The sequence below is a fragment of the Silurus aristotelis genome, assembly GCF_946808225.1.
Source record: "Silurus aristotelis genome assembly, chromosome: 25".
Taxonomy (NCBI): Eukaryota; Metazoa; Chordata; class Actinopteri; order Siluriformes; family Siluridae; genus Silurus; species Silurus aristotelis.
Window position 1 is genome coordinate 762,513 of NC_139598.1, and position 15,321 is coordinate 777,833.

At 40.2% G+C, this 15,321-nt stretch overlaps 1 protein-coding gene across 5 annotated transcripts in view; it reads left to right on the forward strand.

The window, feature by feature from the left end:
- cnksr2a (connector enhancer of kinase suppressor of Ras 2a) overlaps nt 1-15,321 on the forward strand; it is a 59,177-nt gene that overhangs the window by 40,978 nt on the left and 2,878 nt on the right. For 4 of the 5 annotated variants that reach the window (XM_083529604.1, XM_083529605.1, XM_083529606.1 and 1 more), the window contains 6 exons: nt 2,119-2,167; nt 2,481-2,656; nt 4,720-4,793; nt 5,894-6,033; nt 6,766-6,869; nt 8,859-9,354. In XM_083529604.1, coding sequence (XP_083385730.1) covers nt 2,119-2,167; nt 2,481-2,656; nt 4,720-4,793; nt 5,894-6,033; nt 6,766-6,869; nt 8,859-9,354 — 1,039 coding nt within the window. Of the gene's footprint in view, nt 1-2,118; nt 2,168-2,480; nt 2,657-4,719; nt 4,794-5,893; nt 6,034-6,765; nt 6,870-8,858; nt 9,355-12,843; nt 13,207-15,321 lie in introns of those variants that run through there. The other variant, XM_083529607.1, reaches the window with a different exon arrangement.

The window sequence follows — 15,321 nt, forward strand, 5'->3', positions numbered from 1 at the left end:
TGCAGTATAAAATCCTCAGCTGTTCTCCATGGTCTAAAGCTACAGTTGGTAATGTTATACTACATTCTGTATTTGGGCTTGGTGGATGTGAACTGACAGCAGGTTTCCACTTGCTCCCTGAAGGCAGTTCTGCATTTTATGAACACTGAACCTGGAAAGCAATTCCATTCTCAATTTAGCCTCTTTGCTCTTCAAAGGGAGCTGCAGCATTTCTTCTGACCCTCCTAATAGAGGGGCATACAGAGTAGAAGTCAAAGAGAGAGAGAGAGAGAGAGAGAGAGAGAGAGAGAGAGAGAGAGAGAGAGAGAGAGAGAGAGAGAGGGAATGGGTGGAGAGGACAAACTGAATGAGAGGCTTGGTATTCATCATGGCACACAACTTGAGAAATAAGTCATGCTGATACATGAAAATGGAGATAGAACTTAAAGTCATGCCCACACTTTCCTTCTTGTCCCTATGGTGCTGGCATTGTTTATCATTTTAATGGTTGGGCTTCAGCTCATCCTGGTTCTTCTCTGCACTTGAGATATGGAGCTTCAAATTTCAGACTCACTCCTGTTTTTATTTTGTGTGAGCCAGTGAACCAGAGTCAGGAATGTCACTTAGAATTAACATGGCAGAGGTAGAGCTGCATCTTCCTGCAGAACAGGAAAATAACATCTGGTATATTTTATCTTTTTTTTTTTTGCAGTACAAAGGCGTGAAGGTCAATTGTTGATTTGCTGTCTGTCTATACCAAATAAATAAAAGCAAACTATCTGTGACATATTGAATTGCAGAATTTTTAAATGCATCGTAATAGAACAGGAATCGTATCGCATCACAGTGGTAGCTGCTCCATATCGACAATTCGTATGGCATTTCCTGTAAACCAGTAAACCGGAGATGCAGGAATGTACCTACCTGCCAGCAAGTCAGGAATCAGCACCATGGTCAGCTCAAAAGTTGGGTCCGGTTCTTGTACTGAGGGTTATGGAGCTATTAGACCGTGCTTTAATAGGTTAAACTCTTGAATTGATCCCTGCGGTGTTCCAGAGCTACAGGACCCCAAAGTCAGAGAATCAGGATGTGTAAAGTTTGCTGGTGCACCAAAGGCCACTTTAAGTAGGTAAAATTTATGATCGATTGATTGTAGGGGCATTTTACTTTCTGATTTTTTTTAAAAACTCGATTCTATTTCCATCCAGAGAACCAGACCCAGGCTGATCTTCCCATAGTTTTTTTGATAAGAGTGTAATGAATATGGAACAGCTCTCAGATTTACCCAGCATGACACAGCATCTTTAATATCTACTCAGCTTCCTGCAGAGTGCATCAATACATCAATTAGTGTCAAGCTAGATTTCGTTACACATTAGACTCTGGAACACAGTCGTATATGTAAGTACATGGAAGAATTGCTTTCTGGCCCATTTGTTCTCTCATTATCTCTCTTCATGTTTTTGGGACAATCGCTGATTTTAATCCATCATAACCACACCGTAATTGCTCGTGAACTCTCGGGGCCTACGTGTTACTTGCAAGTGCTTTAGTACAAGAGTGCCAGACATATTGACAGACGCCTCTGTCTAGACGTCTCTTGTCCATTTCTCTGACCCTCTCTTGCTTTCTGGGCGAAGCAATTTTGCAGAGTGGCTGTTTTTTTTTTTTTTCCATTATTTTTTTTTTCACACACAGAGCCAGACTCGTAAAGACTGCCCTTGCATACGCATCTCATCACACCAACCTAACTGTGATCCCCACACTCTCACGTGGTTTAATCAAGCTCTTCTAAAATCAGATGTCATCTGGTTCCTTCAAGTATTTACACCATAATTTCTCTGACCTTTGCATTGCTACAAATATTCTTGTGTGTTTCTCACTTTGATATGAACTGCAAAACAGCAACACTTCCATCTGGTTCTGCTGGACTATCTTTCAGTCGGGTTGCTCACTGACGCAGAAGATAACGTATTATTTAAATGTGCATGTTGGTCCACATAGTAAATAATGCTTGAGGAGTCTCACTATGTTGCTGATTATAGTAATGAGAACGTCTCAAAACATCCACGTGATCCGGAATTACAAAACATACATTTACCAAAAAACGGCTCTTCATGGTCACTTTTTGTTTTGCAGACATTCCAGGGATCTTCCCTGCTTTCGAAGACCAAGAAGAAAAACAAAGGTTGGTGTCAAATGTTTACCATCATGCCATTATTATTAAAGGTATTAAGAGTGATGAAGCGTACACCATGTTAAAACCATGAAACACAGACCTGGTCCTGGAGAAACATCTGAGTATTCAAAATTCAGCAAATCATTTGATTTACAGAGCTGAATGGAATGTGTTAGAGGAGGGTAACTGGAAACAAGGTTCTTCAGGACCTGGGATTGGAACCTATGCAATAGAACCTCACACTTTCTAGTTTTTGCACCAAAAAGAGTACCAATGAAGAGATGACGTTATCTTAATTCCGTTTGTTGGGTTGAATCTGCAGGTGCACCCCTGTCCTCCATCAGCAAGAGGAGAATCTCATGTAAGGACCTGGGTCGAGGAGACTGTGAAGGCTGGCTCTGGAAGAAGAAGGATGCCAAAAGTTACTTTAGCCAAAAATGGAAGAAGTACTGGTTTGTCCTGAAGGATGCTTGCCTCTACTGGTACATGAACGAAGAGGTGAGTAGATCACCTAGCTCCATGAAGCAAAGCGGCGTTTAAATTAGACTTGACAGAGCCTGCAGCTGATGACTGTCTGTACGGATTGATTGGAACAGCATCAGTGATGTGGTGAAAGCTGACTTAGTGGTTAAGGCATATGTTTCAAGTAGTAGTGTATCATGTCTATGATTTATAGGTCTCGATAGATCATTTATTACATTTATGTGCACAGCGTACTGAAAAAACACATCACAGCCAAGTCACATGGCTGCTTTACTGTCAAGATGGAAAATTAAATCTTAAAAAATCAGTGTTGGATGAAGTACAAAAACCTTGTAGTTAAAGTAGATCCACTCAGTAAAATACCACTTCTGCAAAAGTAAAAGTGCTCCATTTAAACTTTCACTTGAGTAAAAGTACAAAAGTTTTTGCCTTCAAATGTCCTTAATCAACTCAGTTTATGTGAAAAGACTCTGATGTGACTCTCAGCACACTGATTACACACTATTAATAAAATGATATTAATGAGTTAAACATTGATTGATATTTACGGGGTGGTATAAAATTTTCGAGACTAGTTTGGTAACACGCCAGCAGATGGCAGCACGAGGCTGCACGCGCAGTCACAGGGTGCATCGACCTTCATTAGTTAATATGCAATAATTATGCAACAATTTCCTTTAGAATCAAATGATATAACAGTATTTGAGAGCAGCCAGGTTTGGTTTAAGGTTTATTTGTAATATATAGTAGTTGCAAGTTTAATAAAAACTTGGATTAAACACAAGTTCACATCGTCTCATAATGTGCGTAAATGTAAATAGTCCATATCAGATCTACTGTACCAAGAACTCGTTTTTTGTATCAGAAGAACCACCCTTTGAATAATGTGTACAATATTCTATTTTAGTCATGCGTTTCTCCACAAAGTCAGGAAGAATATGTTCATAATATCCATTTATTAATGCTTCGATGTGTGTTTGTTAAATGTTCTGCTTGCTGTTGAACTGATGCTGAACTGTATGTTGGTGATAAGTAGATAGTGTAAAACAGAGCGAGCGCTCGACCCTGATTGGTGGCTTGCTGCCTGCTTGAGCAGTTAAGTTTTTATCTGCTCACAAATAAAAAAGGAACCACTGATTTAGCAAAATGTAGTTGAGTAAAAAAAGATACTTGACTTTGAAAAGTAGTGACGCTAAAGTGAAAGTCTCCATAAATGGAAACACTTCCCTACTGTCCACCACTAAAACCAAGCTATTGCTAAAAAAAAACGCTAAAAAGGTGACCATGAAAGGAGGAAGTATGTGTTTGTTGAATCAAATTCTAAATAGACGTATCTCATCAGTTGTCTTCCCTCATAGTTCAAAGATATAACATGCAGCCCCACTTTGCATTGTTGTGTCAATTACTTATCCTGGTCTTTACAATCAGCTTGATTGGCCCCTGGACGTCTGGTCTACGAGTTCCTCTCAGACTTAATCAGACTTTCTTAACATCAGATACAGAAACACTCCGGCTAAATTTGGTGGATATGTGTTAATCCCTTCCTACTGCTCAAGTGTGATAAGCTACAGATGAAATGGTACCCCGTTTGTTCTTTCTTCTTTGTTTTGTTTTTTTTCTCCCACACCCTCAGTTTCTGATGAATTGCCTGGTCTGGCTATGCTCATTATCGTAAGCCGGGGTTCAAGCCAACTCTCTCAGTCAGCATAGAAGAATAGTGAACAAGGGACTCGAGTCTTGGCCAAACTCGCTTCGGTTCCACAGGGACTCCTGAACACGAGCCAAACTGTAATTGATGAGTTTTTTCCAGGAGTTCTGAACTGTATGGATAGGTTCTGCAAACACTAGCAGGGTACTACAACAATATTTTTTGTCTTCCATTTACTCCTGTGAAGTCTTTGTCATGAAGTCCAGAGTCCCACAGCGTGGTGTTGCTCAGAGAACAACATGCAGCAGTGGAGAAATGAGGAAGGTGTGAGTTCTAATGAGGATGAACGTGTCACTTGAAAGACATGTTCTCCCGATGGTTTTCCCTTGTTAGTGTTCACAATCTTTCCCTCACACTTTCCCCCTATTAGGATGAAAAGGCTGAAGGGTTCGTCAGTCTCCCGGAGTTCAAGATCGACCGTGCCAGCGAGTGCCGAAAGAAGTAGTAAGTGTTAATACCGGGTTTTGTCCGGTCTGGGAAAGGGGATTTTCTACAGCACTTTGATTTCATTCCAACATGAAAGATGACCTTAAAATAAATCCTTTCTTTGGTCAACTGATATAAGAAATAACACACTCACACTGTTGCTAAGGCAACCGGATTATTCAAAACCAACCAACACTGATAGTCACGATGTGTACATGGGATAGAAGAGATTTTTCAATATTCATAATATATATATATATATATATATATATATATATATATATATATATATATATATATATATATATATATATATATATATATATATATATATTTACTCCTTATTTTTTTTATAAACAATTCAACTCTCATGTACCATATTCATGCATTTATTATCATCCTTGAATGTGTTTTAAAATGAATGATTCAGTGTGAGATGTTGTGTTTACTTTAAAATGTCTGACGATGGTGCTGGGTTTAATCTGACTCATCACTCAGGCATGAAGTACACAGGGTTTCTGCGGAGTCTGTAAAAGTCTAAAAAATCTCTACAATTTAGAAATATACATTTTCAAATTTTAAAAAGTCTTACATTTTCTGATGTCCATGTAATTCTGCCTCTAATGTTATTATAATGTTAAATCTGAAATGCACCAGCAGCACTTTAGAATCTTTCTGTTTGTTTATCAGTTTCTGTGGTTGTTGTAGTTTTGTCTTTCGTGAGTGTATTATGACTACAAATGAGACAACAGCCAATAAGATTTCTGTTATTGGTGAGAATTTCTCGGATTGTACCACAGACATGAAAGTGGGAGTTTAGCTTAAAAAAAAGAATTTAGTGCTCGGTTAAGGCCGGTTCTAACAACGTATTTGTGTGTGTTTAATATCGATCTTAAATTTTATGTCCTAAAAAGGTCTAACATTTAAATTGGTGAAACCTGCAGGAACCCTTTTAAAATCCAGATTAGAAGAACGTATAATTATTACACACATTTTAGACAAACTGTCAGGATTCAGGTGAGAAACTGATTGTCGGTCGTGTGTAGGAGAAGAAATGTCATATTTTTTGGTTACTGTGAGATGTTTTAGTCTGACTCCTGTTTCTGTTTGTGTCTCAGTGCTTTTAAAGCGTGTCACCCCAAAATCAAGAGCTTCTACTTTGCGGCTGATGGAGTGGACGACATGAACAGGTGGCTGAGTCGTCTGAACATGGCTGCGGCCGGCTACGCTGAGAGAGAGAAGATTCGTCAGGAGCAAGGTGAGGGACCGGGATTAGTCTTTCTTACCAGTGGGGCGGAGTTTCAGCAGGTCCTGATTCAGCAAATTGCAAACTTGTGATGTCACTAAGAGTCTCAGTTTCCTTTTACTTATTTGATCTACAGCAATTTACCTAATGTTAGCAAGTTCTCCAGAAACCTTGACCAGCTTCCTGCTTGATCACTTCTCCCTCTTCTGTTCCTCTCTCTTCTCCTCGCCTCTATCTCCATCCATCATTCTGTTTTTTTTTTCCTTCTGTCCTTCTTTTTACTCTGGAGAAAGGTTCTCACTCTCACAGCATGGCTTTCCCGCTGTTCTATCGCTCAGGGAGACAGATGAGCGTTTTTAGAAAGACACACACACACACACACACACACACACACACACACACACACACACACACACACACACACACACACACACACACATTAAAAAGTGTAGAAGAACACAAAGATTCTTCTCTTCTCTTCTCTTCTCTTCTCTTCTCTTCTCTTCTCTTCTCTTCTCTTCTCTTCTCTTCTTTTCTCTTCTCTTCTCTTCTCTTCTCTTTGAATTAATAGCTAATTAATAGCTGCATATATTTGAATACATTTTATAACTGTACAAATAAAAATCCGCCCCCCCCCACCCCCCCTTCACTCTCTCTCTCTCTCTCTCTCTCTCTCTCTCTCTCTCTCTCTCTCTCTCTCTCTCTCTCTCTCTCTCTCTCTCTCTCTCTCTTTTTGTTTCTCAGCTGATTACTGGAGTGAAAGTGAACACGAGGACAATGAAACCCCGTCTACGCCGAAGCAGGACAGCCCACCGCCACCGTACGACACTTATCCCCGCCCCCCTTCAGTGAGTCAGACCCCGCCCCCTTTCCCCACGCAGGTCACTGATTCGCTGACCCTGTCTATTTGCTGCACGCCCTCAGTTTTACCCACATAATGACTCACTCTGTGTCCTTCAGAGCCACATGTGTGTGTGTGTGTGTGTGTGTGTGTGTGTGTGTGTGTGTGTGTGTGTGTGTGCCCATTATAACTCATTACTGAATAAGAGGAAAAAGAAAAAAAATCAATAATCAGCTTTCTCCAGAAGAATTTAATATAAAACATTATTATTATATATAATTTCGCTTTTCTTCAGATGTTAAATTATTTTTTATTTGCTGTTCTTCTTCCCTTGTTGCTATTTTTATGGTCAGAACTGACAGATCCTACACGACGTGGGTGAAGCGTCTCAGTGGATGTGACATTTAAAACCTGCCAACGTTCTCACTTGGGATTTACAAACTGCTCTTATGTTTCTGCTTCTCACAGCCAGGACAGGATTCTACAGCTTTTTTACTGAAAGCCTTTTCTAGATGTTCACTGTTTATTAATCACTTTAATATACAACTCATAATTAAATCTGCATATTAGCTCCGCCCCTTTTAAAACAACATCCCAATAACAACGCAAATTTAGCTGCAAGCTGTTTGGAATGGTAATTACAGGTTAATATGTCTGTGTGTGTGTGTGTGTGTGTGTGTGTGTGTGTGTGTGTGTGTGTGTGTGTGTCTGTCTGTCTGTCTGTAAGGTCATTTAAAGGGCACAGAACACCACAGAACTGCTATTCTAGAAGGTCTACAGAGACACTGGAATTAAATCTTTTTATGTTTCCAAAAATGTTTTGCTTTTAAACACACACACACACACACACACACACACACACACACACACACACACACACACACACACACACACACACACACATACAAGCGCACATGCTGTATGTCCTGAGAGAGGCGGGCGTGGACCACCACTGTTAACCGCGAGACTTCATTCACTGGAGGAAGATTACAGAGTGCTGCCTTTATACCGGCTTTAAATCGGTCCTCCGGGAAACACACTATTTCTCTCAGTGTCTCAATTTTTCTTTCTGTCTCTGCCCATATCTTGCTTTGGCTTACTATTCAATCTCGCTGTGTCTCATTTTCTCTCCATCTAGATCTCGCTTTGGCTCGCTTTCCAGCCTCTATTTCAGTCTCTGTGTATCTCCTGCTCTGTCTCACAGTTCAGTCTCTGTTTGTCTCATTTTCTGTCTCTGTCTCCGTCTATCTTCTACTCTGTCTTATTATTTAATATCTCATTCACTGTCTCGTTTTCTCTCTCTGTGTCTAACTCCTGCTACATCTCATTATTTAATTTCTGTCTGTGTCTCATTTTCTCTCTCTGTCTTTAGTTGTCTCCCTCTCTGTCTCACTATTCAGTTCCTCTCTGTGTTTCATTGTAAAATAGAAGTCAGCTTTTTCTCTTTGGAGTTTTCTCTCAGTCTGAGGGATGATTAGACAGCTAGACACCTGCAGGGATGATTTAACATCCTGTTACAGTGATATCCGCACGTACACCATGGAGTTGCATAAAAAAACGAAATCGTAGCACTACTTTTTTTCATAATTAGGATGCATTTAGATAAAAGAGAAACGGAAATAGTCTCTATCTATATTTCTATCTATCTATTAAAAAACAGACGCTTGAATGCGTAATTGGTTGTTTTTCTGAAAATGTAAAGAAACCTTTTCCCAGGCCTTCCGGTAATTCACATGTTGGTGCTCCTAAGAGCCATAAGATGCACAAAGGCATAGTATTCTGCCATCTGTCACTTTTTATTCTGAAGAAGTAAAGAAAACCCTGTGGTGTATTTCACTTCACTTCAGTCTATTTATATCTCAGAATTAAACAGGTGCACGTTCATGGCACATAATAACAGCTGACAGCTTTCTTGCCATCAGTCTGACAGTGACCAGGAAAAAACAAGATGTTATCTCAGAATAATACATCAAAATCTCTCCATCTTTCCTGACAGATGACTTGCGCGAGTCCGTACCCGGGGCCTAAACACGGCCGGCTGTCGTCCACTGAAACCTCGCACTCACGCTCGTCCCATGAGGAGTATCGCTCCGATCCCCCAGGTGGAGGTGGCAGCAGTAGCGGTGGCGGATCTCCGGCTCGGAAGTCGGCGAGTCAGCGGCGATCGTGGCAAGACCTGATCGAGACGCCGCTCACCAGCTCGGGCCTGCACTACCTGCAGACGTTGCCACTAGAGGACGCCGTGTTTGCCGAGCCGGGGACCGGGATGTCGCCCGAACGCCGCCGCCAGTCCACACTGCCCGCCCAGCGCACGCTATTGCAGGAGCATTACGGACCCCTCGACATGGCGGAGGGCGAGCATCTGCGGGTCCCTGTGGCTGGGGGAGGGAAACCCCGCAGCTTCACACTGCCACGTGACAGCGGCCTCCATGCGCTCCTCTCTCCTTCCACCAACATGTTAGAGCAGCGAGATCCTCCACACAGAGGGGACGGTGGGTCACACCAACTGATGATATCTTATACAATCTCTGATTTGCATTAAACATACTGTATACTGCACACACACACACACACACACACACACTATTCTATACACACACAGGGGCGTAGATTACACGGGGGACGCGGGGGACATTTTATATATATATAAAATAGTGAGACAGAGCAAAAGATTTACATTGGCAGTGAGAGAAAATCAGACTCACAGACAGACAGACAGACAGACAGACAGACAGACAGACAGACAGAGAGGGATGTGATTCAAAATGGTAGAATGATAGATAAACAGATAGAAGGTATGATGGATGGATGATGGATGGATGAATGAGGAATTATTGGATCTAATAAAATATATGACACAATTGGATTTAATAGATAGATGTAAAGATGCATAAATATTTACATGTAATTGATGAATGGATGGATGGATGGATGGATGGATGGATGGATGGATGGATGGATGGATGGATGGATGGGAAACTGTTGGATCTATTAAAATATAAGACAGACACTTAATTTAATGGATAGATAATTGGCACATACGTAGATTGACAGATGGAAAGATAAATAGATATTTACATATTGTAGATGGATGGGTGGATGGCTGGATGGAATCATTAGGTCTAGATGGACATAGATTGACAGATTGATGGATGGAAGGATGGATGGATGGATGGATGGATGAATGGATGGATGGATGGATGAATGGGAAATTGTTGGATCTATTTTAAATATAAGACAGACACTTGGATTTAATAGATAAATGGATAGATGAATGGCACATAGATGGACAGATGGAAAGATGGATAGATATTTACATATTGTAGATGGATGGCTAGATGGACATAGATTGACAGATTGAGGGATGGATGGATGGATGGATGGATGATAAATAAATGATATAAATACTAATGTAATACGGTATATTAAAGGACCAGAACACACACAGCCACTGTTTACTAACACCAGAGATTTGAAAGGTCCAGACTTGGGGCATGTCTCAACGTCTGCAGTTTACCAGCCAAAGTGAAAGCTGTTTGTTGGTCTGTGAACAGTGAACATTTATTATTGATGCCAGCTCCTCTTAGGAGACACAAGCCAGCAGACGTGACTGCTTTACAAACGTCCCGGTCTAATCTTCAGGAGGAGATGTAAAGCTCTGGCTGTGGAGTAGCTCTGTGTTTATTAGTCTATCCTTCATCCTGCTGTCCTTCACTGAAATCAGGAAGTTTTATTTTGATCAACAAAACAGCATGAACATTCCTCAGGGATGAAGAAATGTCCAATTCTTAGCTCCATCGCGTAAAAGCTCAAAGTGTCAGTGCTTCAAATAGATTTATGCATATTAAATAATTACGTAATAAAAGCGATTAAAAATCTTTGCTCTTGAGGAACATGTTAGATGCTTTAATATGTAAGGAACCCCAGAGGAACCGTTATTCTATGAGTGTCAGACTTTAAAGGGTAGCATTGGAAAGGTTTGTAAACTTTTTGTCTTCTGTTGCGCTTCACATCTTTGTACAGAAGCCACTGTGTGCTGGTTCAGATACAGTGAGTGCAGCACGAATGCACTCAGTGGAGCACGAATGCACCACAATAATGGAAGTAAAGAACGATGCATCAAGGACATTTTATTGACTTTTCTGGCTCTAAATCCTCCAAATTATATAAGAGAGGTGAAGAGAAAGACCCCAGGGGGCGTGTTTATATTCTGACTGATAAAAGGCGTAAGTCCAGGATGGACCTTCAGTTCTTCAGGTCTTTCAGATGTTTATTTTTATAATAAATAATATTTTTTTATGACAATATTAAGGATAATTACATTATATTGACCTTTAAAACTGGAGTTGAAAAATGAAGATGCATCAAGATAAAATAACAAATTCAATTATAATTCTCTCTTGAGTTTTCAAACCTCTCGCTCGGTGGTCCATCTAGATCCTGGAATTAATATGGAATAAATAATTAATTAATTAATTAAATAACGGTGGCCCGTTCCTTTTTTCCGCAAATGTCCCAAAAATACGACTGCATCTTAATTAAGTTTTAATGGCACTGCTCGTTAGGAGAAAAGCTGTAATTAGGGCAGAGTGTTCGGGTGTGTGATGGCCTCAGATTCAGCCTTCATTAACAGAAGTGAGGGTTTTATTCTCCTCCTGAAGTGCACTTGTGCGCTTGTGTGAGGTTTTGAAGTTGTTATTAAACCCAGGAATGCAGCAGATATGGATTTTTTTTCTTTGTCCCTTTTTCGATGCGATCTCTCAGGATTCCTCTCTCTATGGTTTGTGAAAGTAGAGAAGCCTCTTGAGCAGGATGGTGTGTTCTTCTGCATCGTGCTTTACTGAGACGTAAACATGGAGAAACCTGCAAAGTATTTTTGTTGTTGTGTCTGAAATGCCGGCAATTCATTTCAATTGTGTTTATAGAACTTGTTAAAGTAACATCACTGCTGTATGGAATATCGGAATATCAGCACGCCTCTACCCCAAATAACCCCATATAACCTGAGATTATCCTGAGATAAAGTGAGATTACCCTGAGATTATCTGATATAACCTGTGATTACCTTGAAATAACATTAGATTGCCTTGAGATAATTTAAGATTACCCTGAGATTATCTGATATAACCTGAGATTACCTTGAGATAACATTAGATTATCCTGAGATACCATGAGATTACCCTGAGATAACCTGAGTTTACCCTAAAATAATCCGACATAAACTTAGATTACCCTGAGATATCCTAAGATTTCCCTGAGATATCCTGAGATTACCCTGAGATAACATGAGATTGCCCTGAGATAACATGAGATTGCCCTGAGATTACCCTAAAGTAATCTAAGATTACATGAGATTACCCTGAGATAACATAAGATTACCCTGTGATAACCTGAGATTACCCTGAGATATATTGAGATTTCCCTGATATATCCTGAGATTACCCTGAGATATCCTGAGATAACCTCAGATTACCCTGAGATAACCTGAGAGACATTTGCTCTCGGGATCTTCCCCATCCGCCCCGATGTCCCATTTCTGTCCAAGTTCTCATCTCTCAAACTCTCACCTGGACAACCTGAAAATACTTGACACTACAGTAGATGGTAAACAGTCATCATGATGACGGCACAGAAGGGAATGGTTTCTAACGTGTTCGGTTCACATGACACTTGACAAAAAATACTGCAGTATGACGTGAAACGGCATTAAAAATAGGTAAATCTGCGTTTTCAGCTGTTTGTAAAGGTGTAGCTGTGTGGGCGGGGCCTATTCTGAGCTCAGACAGGTAGGAATGAGCGTGTTCCTGATTGACATCAGCGTGGTGTTGACTAACTGCTCATTTCTGCTCACTTTGTCAGCACTGAGCTCCTGCAGAGCACTAAATATAAACACAGCTCAGCTCAGGGTCTCCATGAACAACCCTTTATATATCTCTATTGCTCCCTCTTGTTCTGTTCTTCTCTCTCTCTTTCTCATGCAGTGGAGGCAGATGGATGTTAGTCATCCTCCATCTCCAGCCTGTTCCACCACCTGCTGAAGAGTTCTTATCGTTTCTGACACACCGTGGCCTAGACACCAGAGAGGGAGCTGACAAAACAACTCAGAGAGCTTCAAGTAGTTTATTTCCCCATACTGTTTGTGTTGTTACCTGGGAACTCACCAGGAATCAGGTCATGAAAGCAGGATCGAGTAGGAAACCTGGAAATCTAGATGCAGACCTTCAACACTAATCTAACGCTGTAGTAAAAAGTCCAGGATCTCCCTCCAGGTCATTGTGATGTCATATTAATGGAGACATGACACTTCTTTTAATTATTATTCTTAAAATAAAAAATAAAGAAAACTTTTTAACTTTTCAACTTTTTTTAATTAGCCAAGAAGTAAGTTGGCTTTGTAGAGCTGCACTGCATTCTGGGGCTTTGTTTGTTATTTATTTTCTCCAACGTCTCTAAACACGTCTCTCAATCTCTCAATCCCGGTTAAGTAGCAAACGAATGAGAAAACAGGAACGTCTTGTTTTAATAATCTGAGAGATTAAAACCTGTTTCAGCATTAGCAGCAACAGCATCCCTCTGTGAGACATTAGAACCACACACACACACACACACACACACACACACACACACACACACACACACACACACACACACACACACACACACACACACACACACACAGAGGTGGCAAAAGTCCACACATCCTTCTTCAGTAAAAACTGGTGATTATTGCTACCTGTTTTAGTGTCACGCTGGTAAATAAACCTCACGTCACATTAATGTCAGGGCTGTCAATCGATTAAAATATTTAATTGCAATTAATTAAATGATTGTTATGAGTGAATTCACGATTAATCACAACTTAATCCCACATTTTAATATGTTTTAAGTGAACCTTAAATTAATACTTTCCAATTTTTTTTATATTTTAATCAACATTGACAAATATGGATGCAAATAAATGTTTATTATTAGTGAAACCAAACTCAACATAGAGCATGAAGACAAAATATACTTGTAAACATTTTAAGTAATCATGGTGTTTTAAATAACGGAAATTATCAGGACACCAAATGGAACCTTTGCTATGTTTCCAAACGGACGGTTAATGAGGTGATACCGGAGAAACTGTATCTCTTATAACTTTCATACGGATTCCAGAATATTTATATTTGATGTAATATGACTTTTCTAGCTTTCTCTACATGTATTTATTATGTCTGTGAGGCAAATATTCAATGAGATTCAGGTTGTTTTATTGTTTCTGAGAAACAAGGAGACAGAGATGGCAAAGAGCGCCCCCTGTCTGTTCGCTTTATTTTACAAAAGCACAGCGTTTTGTTGTTATGATGAGTGTATACGAATGAAAGAAGACCCTTTACAGATTCGAATGATGCATTGCGCTTATCTGTACGATCAAAAAAATACGAGTCATTTAGGTTTGTTTCCGTATGAGGAAAATCGTATGAGGAAAAAACCCACAAAACGCGTCGGCGCGTTTGTCGACCCCCAGAGGGTTAATTGTCGGATGTGTTGTCCGGAAAAAAATAGTGAAGTAAAAAACTGAAACCAGAAAAATCTACTTAAGTTCAGTAACAAAGTGTTTGTACTCCGTTACTTCCCACATCTGACACACACAGACACACACACACACACACACACACACACACACACACACACACACACACACACACACACACACACACACACACACACACACTTTGTCAATGTCATTGTGGAGTAGTTTTTTTAATCCATGACATTTCTCTGTAAATGTTACAAGCTCCGCCCCAAATCTGATAAATAATCCGGGTATATTGATGGAGATGAAATGCCCCCGTGTGGTTATATGTGGTATTGCCAGCGACGGTAAATAATAACCTGATGTTCTGAGGCCCTTATTACATTGCTGTATAAAATGCAGGTGGTCATCCTGCCTTGATTCGATTGCGCGCACACACACACACACACACACACACACACACACACACACACACACACACACACACACTTCATCTGAGCTCTGTTTTTTTCCCCACGCATCTGTATACATTCTGTGGTGGTGTGTGTGTATGTGTGAGTGTGTGTGTGTGTGTGTGTGTGTGTGTGTGATGGTGTAATGTGCTTTTATTAATAAGTTTACTAACTATTTAGTAATACTTAATTGTTAAACACTTATTGAGTGTGTGTCATTGCAAAAGAGAGTGTGTGTGCAGATGTGAGTGCTTGTGTGTGTGGATTAGGCACGATCGTGTGTGTAGATTTGTGTGTGTGTGTGTGTACAATAACAGATAAAGGAGACTGTGAATTGCTGTTTGAAATGTCAGTCGATTGGGGTGTTCCTGTGATAGAAGCAGCTTCTCGATTCTTGTTTGATTGGAGAAAAACAGAAGTTGGACTTTCTCTTGATCATTAGATATTTTAGTATTTTTCCATGTTCTGTAAAAAACACGCTCACGATC